The sequence below is a fragment of the Phocoena sinus genome, chromosome 12 (assembly GCF_008692025.1).
Source record: "Phocoena sinus isolate mPhoSin1 chromosome 12, mPhoSin1.pri, whole genome shotgun sequence".
NCBI classification, from domain to species: Eukaryota; Metazoa; Chordata; class Mammalia; order Artiodactyla; family Phocoenidae; genus Phocoena; species Phocoena sinus.
In genome coordinates this window covers 6,388,958-6,401,738 of record NC_045774.1, presented here as the reverse complement: position 1 = coordinate 6,401,738, position 12,781 = coordinate 6,388,958, and the positions used below count along the sequence as shown (strand labels likewise).

The window sequence follows — 12,781 nt, the reverse complement described above, 5'->3', positions numbered from 1 at the left end:
ACTCTTAAAAACTGACACATTTTTTTCACAGCAGACTAATTTATTTATAAACAAAATTTAAAATTTTTTATTTAAATTTGCAATATTTCTGCCAATTACATAATAAAATACATATCTTTCAATTTTGCCTTAATTTCTTTTTAAATGACACTTTTTGTTTTCAAGTCCTCAAAACTTGATTTAGAAATGAACTGTCCTTGAGTCTGAATACTCGATCAGTTTTTGAAAAATGCTATAAGAAGTTTCTAGTTTGTCACCCGAATTGCATGTCAGAAAACAAAGAACATTTTGTCCCGCTTAGATACCATTCAATCATAATCTGAGTTTGACTGCAAAACTTTCAGAATTCAATTTTACTTAGAATTTAGAAAATGTGACTGTAGGACAGTGTAAGGACAGGGAGACCATTTCTCTTTGACCAGAGCAGGGCAGAATGAGAGAGGAGTCAATGTGATCTTTCCTCTTTTATTTCTGTTTCCATTCTCCACCCTCCACGTTTAAGCACCCAGCAGCCCTTTGGGTTCAATGGCTCCCCTGGAGCCACAAGGGTTGGGATTGTTTAAATACATATTTGGAGATATTTGTGCCACATTGGTTATTGCATTATGCAGATGAGTTTGGGCAACGTAAGAATATGGAGCTCCTTTTACATTGTGCAAAAAAAGGCTTTCATTTGTGACTACCTCAGGGACACTTGCAACCTCAGATCTTTTCTTAAAAACGAAACAAAGCCAACCTTCCATTATTATTAGATATTGGAAAAAATAAGAACATATCGTTTATACCAGGAACCCATCCTGAGAAATCCTGAGACTCATTTTGTGAGATCCTAATCAAGCCTAAAACAACAACAAAAAGCGACAAAAAGAAACACAGAGCCCTTCAAGGATAGTAACTTGATTAAACTAAAACATTAATAAGAAACTTTTCGGACATAAAATATGCAAATGACCTATAAATAAAAAATTTTACAGTATTAGGTGACACTTATTTACTATTCATTTTGTTCTGGTCAACATCTTCCCAGAAGATGAAATCAAAGAGAGAGACTATGAATATTAATTAACTTGCATTCAAACTAATGTTCCAGTTGACATATACTGAGCCTAACAGGGAAAATGCAAGAAATAAATTGCATGTTGAGTAAGATGAAAACTCTCCATTTGCTGCACTGAGTTTAATAATTATGTCATTTATTATAATTCAGGGGATAGTTTTTAGTATCAAGCTTCACTTGAAATAAGTCTTTGAGCTATTTTAACAGACTTATCTCAACTGTTTCTGATAAGAAAGAAAAGTTCTATGTAAAAGAGCTTAACTCTGGTCAAAATCAAGCAGTCTAAAAAAGAAAGTTTTCTATTGTTTTACACAGAATTTCAGTAAATATTACTCCTCAAAAACATAAAATATAATGCATGCTATAGGCTAAGTAGTGAAATCAACATCCCTTAATAAGCATAAAAATCATGACCTTGGTTATGTATTACTTTGAGGTTTGCTACGATCTGAATGTTTGTGTTTTCCCCAAATTCATATGTTGAAACCTGTTTCCCACTGTGATGGTATTTGGAGTTGGGGCCTTTAGAAGGTGATTAGGTCATGAGAGCAGAGCCCTTATTAAAAGAGACCCCTGAGAGCTCCCTCACCCTGTCCACCACTTGAGGACACAATGAGCAGACGGCCATCTAAGTCTCAGGAAGCGGGCTCTCAACAGACACTGAATCTGTTGGTGCCTTAATCTTGGACTTCCATCCTCCACAGCTGTGAGAAATAAGTATTTGTTGTTTATAAGCCACCCAATTTGTGGTATTTTTGGTATAGCAGACTGAACAGACTAAGACAAGATATAATTGATTTCTTTTTCATCCCAGGGACTATCCCTTATCCTAAACCCCACTGTCAGACGTGAGGGAAAAATCAACAATCTCACAGTTGGCTAAGAAACCCTTAATTACCATAAAAGCACCACTAAGCCAAATGTCTTCACAGGAGAGTGGTGGACAGGGAATACTCACTTTTAAAAGTTATGATTCAGAACTCAGGAGTAATTCCTAGAGAGTAAGGCTTCTGGGTATGCGTTAGCCTACATGTGTGCAAGTAAGAAAAATATATATCCCCCAACGCACAAACACAAATATCTTCATTGTTTAAGGTATCATAGGCAAAATATAAAATGAAGATTTACACAGAAAACTTAAAGTCTATATCATATCCAAAGTTGAATTAATTTCACTAATGGAAAAAAAAACCCTAATTGATTCTGTCCCTCTTAATCTCAAGCACACACCCTTGGAACTGACTAGAATTGTTTTTATAATAAGGTAAGATGCCTTTCAGAACTAATGTGATGCTCCTTCTAAGATAACAGTGACTAGTGTAGAACTGAATTTGTTTCAGATTTCTCTGTCTAAAGTGTAGGTAGGGTCAAGTTTATATCTGTAGTCTTAAAAACCAAGGTGAAAGTTTACTGCTATTTAAAACGATCTAGTTAGATGATCTTTAAGTGCCTAAACATTAATTAAGAATACATTATGGACCCTGCTCTTTTGAATTTTAAATATATGGATATTTTATTCAAGTGATAGAAATTAAACATTTTTATAATAATATAATACATAGTGTATAAAATAGTGTCAAAATTTAAAATAGTCTACAAATTTAAATATGATAAACTACTTAAAGTGCCTATCTTCTCATCTTCTTAAGAAACAAACACCGCACACAATGCTTTAGAAAATAGAAGTCATGGCTTACGTTTGGCTGCGCTGTAAAAATACAATCCAGAAAATGGTTTTAAGATAAGAGCAAAGAAGAAGGAACTAAACGACTCATATTGAGCAATTCTGCCCACCCACTAGTATAGTTATTCAGAAGTGTGCATGCCTTCATTTCCTTTATTTAACCATTTATTTGTGTTCATTGATATGGGAAAAAAAATAGTTCACTATGACAATTTTTTCCTCCTTTCTTAAACAATATCTTTAAATAATGTTATCCTCTCTTCTTTTATAAAAGTAGCATTTATGGTTCTAAATACTCCCTTTAAATACTAATTTAGCTGCATCCCAAAAGATTTGATATGTGTTACATTTTCATTATTGTTTGATCCCATATTTCCATTTGGATTTTTTTTAATTGACTAAGTTAATTGAATTTCCATGTTTAAGAGGTTTTTATGGTTATGTTTCCGTTAGTGATATTTAAATGACTTAAAACACGATCAATTGTTGAAATGTTCCACATGTGCTCAAAAAAGGGGTGCCCCTCATGGTTGGGTGTAGCACTCAGAATGCCACCTTGCTCAGTGGCTGTGTTAGTAGGCTACGGCTTCCTGAGTTTGCACTACTGGAGCCCTCAACTCCTCAGAGAGTTAGCTCACTATCTTCCCTCATGGTTACAGCTTCATGTGTACAATTTGTTAATTCTGACAATTTGTCCTTAATGTATTTTATATCCATGTTATTGAGATCATACAAGTTTTAAACTACTATATCTTCCTGGGTTATTGAACCTTTCATCGAAATCTACTTTTTTTTTTGCGGTACGCGGACCTCTCACTGTTGTGGCTTCTCCCGTTGCGGAGCACAGGCTCCAGACGCACAGGCTCAGCGGCCATGGCTCATGGGCCTAGCCGCTCCACAGCATGTGGGATCTTCCTGGACTGGGGCACGAACCCGTGTCCCCTGCATCAGCAGGCCGACTCTCAACCACTGCGCCACCAAGCAAGCCCTCGAAATCTATTTTTAATAATGTTTCTTAACTTTTAATAATGCTTTTTTTTCCCTGAATCTATTTTATATGCAATTAAAATAGTTTCAACAGCTGTGTTCGGTGACTATTTGTGTGGTACATCATTTTCCATTCTTCCACTTTCAATATTTTTGTTCTCATATGTTTTAGGTATACCTTTTGTAACCTCCATAAAGCTGGATTTTCTTCTCTTAATCCAGTCTAATAATCTGTCTTCTAAACTTTAGTTAGTCCATTTACATTTAATTTCATTAACTGTTATATTTGGTTTTATTTCTACCTTTTTTTTTTTTTTTTTTTGGTGTGTGCTACTTATTTGTCCCATTTTCCTCTAATTCACTCTCTCCCTTTTTTCCTTCCTTCCTTCCCTCTTTCCCTCCCTCCCTCGCTCCCTCCCTCCCTCCTTCCTTCCTTCCTTCCTTCCTTCCTCCCTCCCTCCCTTCTTTCTTTCTAACTTGACACCTGTATTGTATTTCAATCACCTAGACGGTAATTCTATACAATTTAAATGCATTTTTAACTTGAGTTTCATGTTAAAAATGACTGGTATAACTAGATCACTGGGGTAGGAATTGCTTCCCAGTGGGTTATACGGGGCAGCTTCTGAGGAGGCCCCCAGGTCATGGTTCAGATGAAGTCATCTGAACTTGGAGGTGATGAACCTGGCATGGGACCCATGACCTTGCATGGTGTGGTTGTGAGCCCCTCCTGGGAGAAGAGGGCTCTGTGAAAACGCCCTGAGGGGCATCTACCATGCTGTGCACTGGACGACTTTGCACTTCTGCCCTTCCCGGGACTTGAGGCCCCCAACCCCGTGTGGTCCCCCAGCAGGGGCATGGTGAGGAAGCCTGGGCACTGGACAGCAAGGACTTGAACCTGGCCAAGGCACATGAGACCCAGCCCTGAGCCTATAAACTCATGGTGTTCAGAAAGGCCTTTGAGGAGAAGCAGCCTATTTACCACCAGACAATTCACAAGGGAGAAGAACCCCAAACGTGTCGGGAGTGTGAGGGGTCCTCAGAATTACACACCAGAGGAAAGCCTTCAAGTTCACTAACACAGCTCGGCAGCCAGCTGAGGAGTGCACAGGGGTGAGGAACTCTGGCTGAGAGGCCATCACAGAGCTGCCTGATCTTATGGCTTTTCAGGATGAGCTTGAGGTTTGAATTTTTATGTGAAATCTCCTAATTGTATAAAATGTTGGCATTGTTATTTTATAGCTTTACTGGGGTATCAGTAACATCAAATAAACTGCATGTGGATAAATAGCCTACATTTTGACATACATATACATCCATGAAGCCAACACCACAATTAAGATACTGAACAATTTCTCATCCCCAAAGATTCCTCGGGCCCTTTTTAGTCCCATACTCATGCTCTACTTGCCTCTACCCAGTCCCTAGGCAACTACCGATCTATTTTCTATCACTGTAGATTGTTTGTGTTTTCTAGAATTTCACATAACTGGAATCACGCAGCATCTCCTTTTTTTGTTTGGCTTCTCTCACTAGCATAATTATTTTGCGGACCATCCGGGTTGTAGCGTATGTCAACAGTGACTTCCTTTTTATCACTGAGCAGTAAACCACTGCATGGCTCTTCCAGTTTGTCTACACACTCACCTGTTGTTGGACATGTGGGTTATTTCCAGTGTGCACTGTTACAGACAAAGCTGCTATGAACGTTCATGTACCAAAAACAAGTTTAATTTCAGTCACTGTCTTTCCTTTCTGGTGAAAAGTACAAAGATCCTAGAATGCTTTAACTTTATGTTCGATGCTTATATGCAATATTGTCCAGAAACTTTATTTATCTTTACATATATTTCCATTAATCAAATATTATCATACTGATTGTTACATTTTGTTTAGGTTTCTCTACATTGTTTCCAATCATTCCTTCTCGCATTTCAGGCTTTCCTTCTGGGATCATTTTCTTTCTTTCTGAAATAATTTAACTTAAAAATATTTGAAAGGTTTAGATGGAAGTTAATTCCCTGAGTTTCTGTTTACCTGAAAATATCTTTTTGGTTGTTGATCTTGTCCTTTAAAAGTTTTTCTTAAATACAATTTCAGTTTAGCATTTATTTCCTTTCAACATTTTGAAGATATTGTTCCTGTGTCGTCTGCCTTCTGATGTTGCTGTTGGTTTAATAACTATCGATTGTTTCTCCTGTGTAGTAAGCAGTCTTCTTCATTCTGCTGCTTTTAGAATCTTTCTGTTCTGCAATTTCAGTGATCGATTTAGGTGGGGCTTTCATTTTATTCCTACTCCTTGGGATTCTTGAGTCTTAAAAATTGTGGAAAGCTCTGCTTCATTATCTTTTAAAATATTACCTTTCCACTATTCTCTCTATTATTTTCTTCTGGAAATCTAATTTTACCCACCATATTGTTTAACTTCTCTTTTATATTTTAAATCTGTTATATTTTCTGCCTGCATTTTGAGTAATTTTATCAGGGCAAATTTCAGATCTAAGTTAGAATTGCTCTTTCACCTACTTACCTGCTGTTTAGCCCATCTAGTCAATTTCGTGTCAATTATTATAGTTTTTAATTCTAGAATTTCTCATGTTATTGTGTGCATGTATGTACACGTGGGCATGCATGTCTGTGTGTGTGTATTTAATCTTTTAATCTGACTGGGTATTTCTGATAGTCTTTTGTTTTTTAATCATATGTGCGCTTTCATTTTTTAAACACATTAAGCATACTTATGGTCTTTCCCAGGCAACTTTAATCTCTGTGTTCTTTCCAGGTTTGAACTCTGCTTGCTCTCATTCATGATGGCATGCTTCCATCTGTGATTTTTCTGATTGTTAGGTCATGCTCTGTGAAACTTTATCTGAGGGAATTATTTTAGGACTCATTTGAGAGCACAGGTCTCCTTGGGAGGATGTGGGTTAGTCTCAGCCCAGTTCCTGGCACTGCCAACTCATGGCCACCCTAAACAACATTCTAGACTCAGGACTTTATATAAGTGTACACAGAAAGAGTAAAATTTAGCGGCAAACTCAGGTAAATATGGGTCTGTGCTTACAAATTCTTAGGAGTAACATTTCTGCCTAGAGTGAAAACAAAATAGGCAACTACCCCCAGCAGCTTCCTCACTCCACTTGATCCCAGGAGGAAATCATGTTTTCCAGGAGGTTCTTCATGTAGAATTCTATGGTTTCACTTTCCACCTTGACGAGGCCCTAAACTCACCAGCAGTCTCCAGCGTTTGCCTGGTCTGAGGCTGTAGCCCCCGGTGGTGAGTGGCTTTAGCTTACACAGTTTCCTTTCTGGAGTCTAGCCTTCTCTTACTTTTGGGCATATGACCTTCTCCTTACTATGTCGTCAGCTCAGCTGTTCTTTAAAAATATGTGTTTGGAATTCAATTCACTACTTTTATATAGTGTGCACTGCAAGGATTTTTTTAGGGTGTCAGTTCACCATGCTGTCCGAAATAAAGCTTCAGTATAAACTGATTTAGACGAAGCTCTGTATACTGATAAATAGGCGAGGTGAATATTCAACAAGCAAAGGTCGTGATTCCCAGCCCTAGCAACACAGTAGCCCTGTGACCAATTTGAAGCTAAATCCTTAAAGATGCAAGATTGTCTATCCTGCTGTGCTGGATCCTCCCAATTAATATGAAGGTACACAGAGGCAGTCAGACTGTCAATGACTGAAGTAGATTTTCAAAGGAGCTCACATTGCTGTAAAGATGATATGGAGATCATAATGTGCCATGCACCAGAGGATTTAAATTATTATTAAATGTAATTATATCTACATGGCATGTATACTGTAATATATGCGTACTACATCCACATATGTACACGCAAATACAATTATACTTAAGAAATCTGTCCTACAAAGTATGTATACTTTAATTTCATCCCAATAGCAAACTTGCAAGACTGTATTGTGCCTCGATATCGGCGAGTGACGCACAAGTCATTATTTTTCTTCAGGATTTGCATTAATAAAGAGCTGTTCAGTGTCCCTAGTCCCATTTGATGGAGAGTGATCATCATCGCTGCTCACTGCTGTCTCTGTAGCCTTGCAATCATCCAGCAGATTGGAGAGAGAAGACACATCTAATGATCCTAGCTCAAACACTCTACCTGTTGCTGTTGACAGCCTTTGTTCCTTAGAGAAGATATGAACTGTCAGCTGGCTGTGACAGTTTGTGAACTAACTTGACATTTGTGTTGGCGCCGTAAGAGTATTTACAGCTCAGAAAATATATATAATCAGATTATGATGGACCCAAGGATTTTCAAAGTAAAAAGTATAATACACAAGTTATAAACATGACCATAATGATAAAATTATTTAAAAAATAACTTCAGTGCTTAGGCTCTCGTTCCAGAAATACCTTCTCTATATGAAACACATGGTGTATGTTTGCAAAGACAAAATGGATTGCAGAGAACAGAGGATGGGGATTCCATTTACAGCTGGTTATTCATTCTAAATTTTCTAACAGCCCACTATGCCAGAAAACTGCTAAGAAAGGTAGAAAGAGCAATTTTGAATGATATGGAACGTAAATGTAAAATATCACAGCATTAGGAGAAAGATGAACATTATAGCTTTGTTGTTTTCTTTTGTCAGACTCTGAACAGGATCTTCTTTATATTCCATGAACATCACCTTGTGAGGAATTTAAATTGTCATGTTTCAACATAATCACCCAAAGTGGTTAAGTCTCTAGGAAAGTGACACTGGAAGGCAATGATACAGGCAGAATTTTTCGAGAATATTATGAACACTTTTGAATCTTATAACACTTTTTGTAAATATAAAAGTGGATGGGAAGAATCAATTAGTGTTTTGTCTCTAATCTCATTTCCTAGTAAACACTGGAGATGCCATAATGAAAGAACAGATTTGACCAGTACTTACTGCTCTAGTCCCAGGGCAGTTTGGAGACTGGCATTCACCACTCATCTGGTTTGCGATTAAGACATCTTCCCAGCGAGAAGGACCCTTTGAGAAAAAAACAGCATATACTTGGTGCACAAATTGTAATTCAAATGTATTCCCTAATACATTTTCTAAAATCTATTTATGCTATAAAACGATAATGAAATATGTAATCCAAAGATTTTCAAAGTAAGATACATAGACCCTGGGGGTTCTCAGGACCCTTTTGGGGGATCTGGTAAGTCAAAACCATTTTCATCAATGTACTAAGATGATATTTGGCATATTGCTCCAAACATGTATCACATGTACATGTAGTAGTTTCCCCACTGCAGTTATATTTAATTGTTTAAAAATTTAAATAATTTTCTTAAGTTCATTGCAATTTCAGTTGATAACTTTTAAATGAAAACACACATGCAAGTCTCACTCAAAAGGACTATCTGGGGGCAGCAGTGCAGCACGGGGAGGCACACCTGGAGGACCGCTGGGCATAGTCGGCAGGCTGAGCAGAGGCACCTGTATCTCCTCTCGCTCCTGAGGCCCCGTGAGAATTACAGTTAATAACTAGCAACATGTAAAGCCATAATACTAAGAAAAACAGAAGGCAGAAATTTGGTTGAGAAGAGAGTTCCACACTTTTCTGGAAATCTGCAATAGGCTGCAGCAGAGGAGGGGGCCTCTGTGCCGTGCAGGCCCACAAGGAGCCCAAAGGCTCGAGAAAAAGGAGGCGGGAGAGAAAGCAGAGTGAGACCTGGAGCAGCAAACAGGGAGAAAGTTACAATTTAATAAGCAGGAGATCCTAAAAATCTTCTAGATAGAAAGGTCAGATCCCCAGCTTAGAAACATAGAGTGCAATGAAACTTTCTGTGCATATCACAGATATGAATCTTTCATGCGTTAATTTTTCAGGGCCCAAGAAGCAACAAAAACATTTATGTAACAATTCCTATAATTGTCACATAAGTACTACTTTAACTGACAAACCCTTGTGTTGTACAAGGAAATTACAGAAAATTCATTCACAGTTTTCTTCTTGATCTCAGACCATAACGAAACATACAGGTAATAAAACTGAATAGAACTCCGTTGGATATGAGAATTCAACATAAAAAAATATATGTGCTGGTTTATCCATACTACTCAAACTATTCGTATTGAATGCTATTGCTATAGCCATCCTGAAAACAGAAACGAATTTCCCGGTTAATTTCTGCCATTAGAAAGCAGTTTTAACTTTGCTCCTTTCTAGTTTTAGAAAATATAAAATGTTAATTGGTTATTCATTGCATACATTGTTTTAATAGTTGCATGGGTAAAGCATTTATAATTAACGGGCTTTATATAGGAGTAAGAAAGGTGTCAAGACCACGAGATTAACAAGGACTGCAAATCACATGGCAGCACAAGGGAGCTATGAATTAGAATGCATCAAGGAAAGAATACAAAAAAAAATGTATTTCATCTCTCAAAGGTATAGAATTGGAGAAAGACATCAGAAAAAAAAATGTCAGAACAGTGTGAAATACATGTCTTAATAAAGAATCGTGTGGCTGCTTTTTAGAAAACTTTCTCCTTTTTGTCCAGTAGTAGTTACAACCAAGAAAAATACATCAATTATTTGAGCCTCTATTCAGGAGTCAGCAAACAATGGCCTTGTTGGCCAAATCCAGCCTAGGGTTTGCCTTTGTACGGCCACACCCTAAGAATGGTTCTACATTTTTAAATGGTTGAAAAGCATAAAAAGAAGAGCCTTTTGTGGCACACGAAAAGTAAATGATATTCACATTTCCATGTCCACAATGAAATTTATTGGACACGGCCACGGTTGTTCATTTATGTATTGTCTATGCCGCTTCTGCACAGCAAGGGCAAAATTGAGCTGTGGCTCAATAAGCCTAAAATATTTACTATCTGGCCCTTTATGGGAAAAGCTTGCCAATCCTTGACAGTAAATAAAATTTTCCACGTTCATATGGAAAATACTCAAAAATATTGTAGCAGCATTTTGGCTACCATATAATCTCATTCATTTGTACAAGCAGCTGCATTCTGGGTCTCGAGTGAGAAATTACTTCAGTTAAAACCTTAGTACTGTTGACCTGTGAAATCTGAGAAGGCACTGATAGGATCCAGTGATTCAAGTGGTTTGAATCAGTAAGAGAGTGGAAAATTACAACATTTGGGGGTTTGTCTTGATTAATGCTACCACCAGCTGAAGATCATGAAGCAGAATACTATTTAAATACATTTACATGATGCATGTAAATCAGAAGTTCAGAAAAATGACTCAGTGGCATAATAAACAGTGGTAAAAATCTATAAAATATGAGTCTTAAAATAATATTTTTTCTTAAGAATTCCAGAACAAATCCACAAGTCATTTTGGCTATGTCTTGTCACGTCCAATCAAGTGGAAAACTGAAGTACTTAACTAATTCTTATCCGAATATCACTCCGACAAGCTTCAGAAAGGCAGTTTAAGCAAAGGTGTGGTTTTTTCCTGAATTATCTAAATCAATTCTATAATCTATTCTTCATAGGTGGGCATATACACTGCTCCCTAAACAAATTATGCGTTATGTTTTACAAAATGTTTCTACAAAGTATTGGCATTTACAGGTTTTGAAAAGGGTAATTTTAATAGTATTTTTACTACACTTTTACCAATTATCTCAGGTTATCATCAACTGTGTTGCATTTAAAATAGCCTCTTGGGGCTTTCCTGGTGGCACAGTGGTTGAGGGTCCGCCTGCCTATGCAGGGGACACGGGTTCATGCCCCGGTCCGGGAGGATCCCACGTGCTGCAGAGCAGCTGGGCCCGTGGGCCATGGCCGCTGGGCCTGCGCGTCCGGAGCCTGTGCTCTGCAGCGGGAGAGGCCACAGCAGTGAGAGGCCCGTGTACCGCAAAAAAAAAAAATAGCCTCTTGAATGATTCCACAAACATCTAAGTCGAATAATTAAATTTAAGGGACTAAAATTATTTTGAAAATTATACTACTGACATAATACAAGGACAGCAAAACTGTCTTTAAGACAGCTACACTCAGAGGCTTCCATCCACCCTCCTAACTTTTCCTCTCTGCAATAAAATGATACAGAGAAGGAGAGTCAAAGTTCACCAACCTGTTGAATCCCAATTCCACCAATTATTAGCTATATGCTCTTGAGCAAGTTTCATGTTGCCTTTCTAAACTTAGGGTTCCTCATCTGAAAAGTGAGGGGTTAAATAGCTCCTTCACAGGGATTTCATGAAGATTAAGTGAAATAACACCTGTAAGACTGCACAGTGCCTGGTACATGTTGACTTATTTAAAAATGGCAACTGCTGAAAGCAGGATTTCTTATTTCTCAAAATAGAACTCCCCAAGTACGATTATGTTTAATTTTGTAGATAGATAAGCAATAAGATGCCAATGTCAAGGGACCAGACTTCACCCAGTGGGTTTTTCATTTCTTCCTTTTTCTCAGTTTCCAGATTACCCAACCATTCCCCAGGGATCATTCACTATCCAGGGCATGCTGCTTATAACTCTCTCAAAGCATGACTGATATTTCCATCAGTCATATAGTAACCTTGTTCTGCATCTTCCTCCATTTGATTTTAAGATCTGTGCTTCTAATAAAGCTAAGCAAGGTGCTGTGATTATAGCAGAGGCTCAATAACGCAATCATTTAATAGTAAGCAGGGAAAATAATAGGGAAAAGTCCTTTGAATCAATACATATCTACCAACCAAACAATACATATCTACTAAACAGCTCTTAAACTCTGTATTCTTAGAGTTTACGAAAGAGAGAAGAATCCTTTTTCTTATAGGTTTTATGGACTAGCCACAAAGACTGAGGTTGTAAATTAACTGAGCACACCCATTCAAATGAATAAAATTAAAAAGAAATATTCATACCAAATATCGGTCAGGTATAAAACAAATGAATACACATATACTGCTGGTGCAAATATAAAATGACACAGTCTGGAAACCTATTAGGCATTTAAAAAAAATTAAACATTCAACTAACACATGGCTTGGCCATTCCACTCCTAGATAATTGACTAAGAAAAATGAAAACGAGTCCACAAAAAGAATTGTATACAAATGCTCCCAACA

At 37.4% G+C, this 12,781-nt stretch overlaps 1 protein-coding gene across 2 annotated transcripts in view; it reads right to left on the bottom strand.

Annotated features, from left to right (window-relative positions):
• PRKN (parkin RBR E3 ubiquitin protein ligase) overlaps positions 1–12,781 on the bottom strand; it is a 1,284,475-nt gene that overhangs the window by 623,931 nt on the left and 647,763 nt on the right. For both annotated transcript variants that reach the window (XM_032651607.1, XM_032651608.1), the window contains exon 5: positions 8,649–8,732. In XM_032651607.1, coding sequence (XP_032507498.1) covers positions 8,649–8,732 — 84 coding nt within the window. The remainder of the gene's footprint in view (positions 1–8,648; positions 8,733–12,781) is intronic.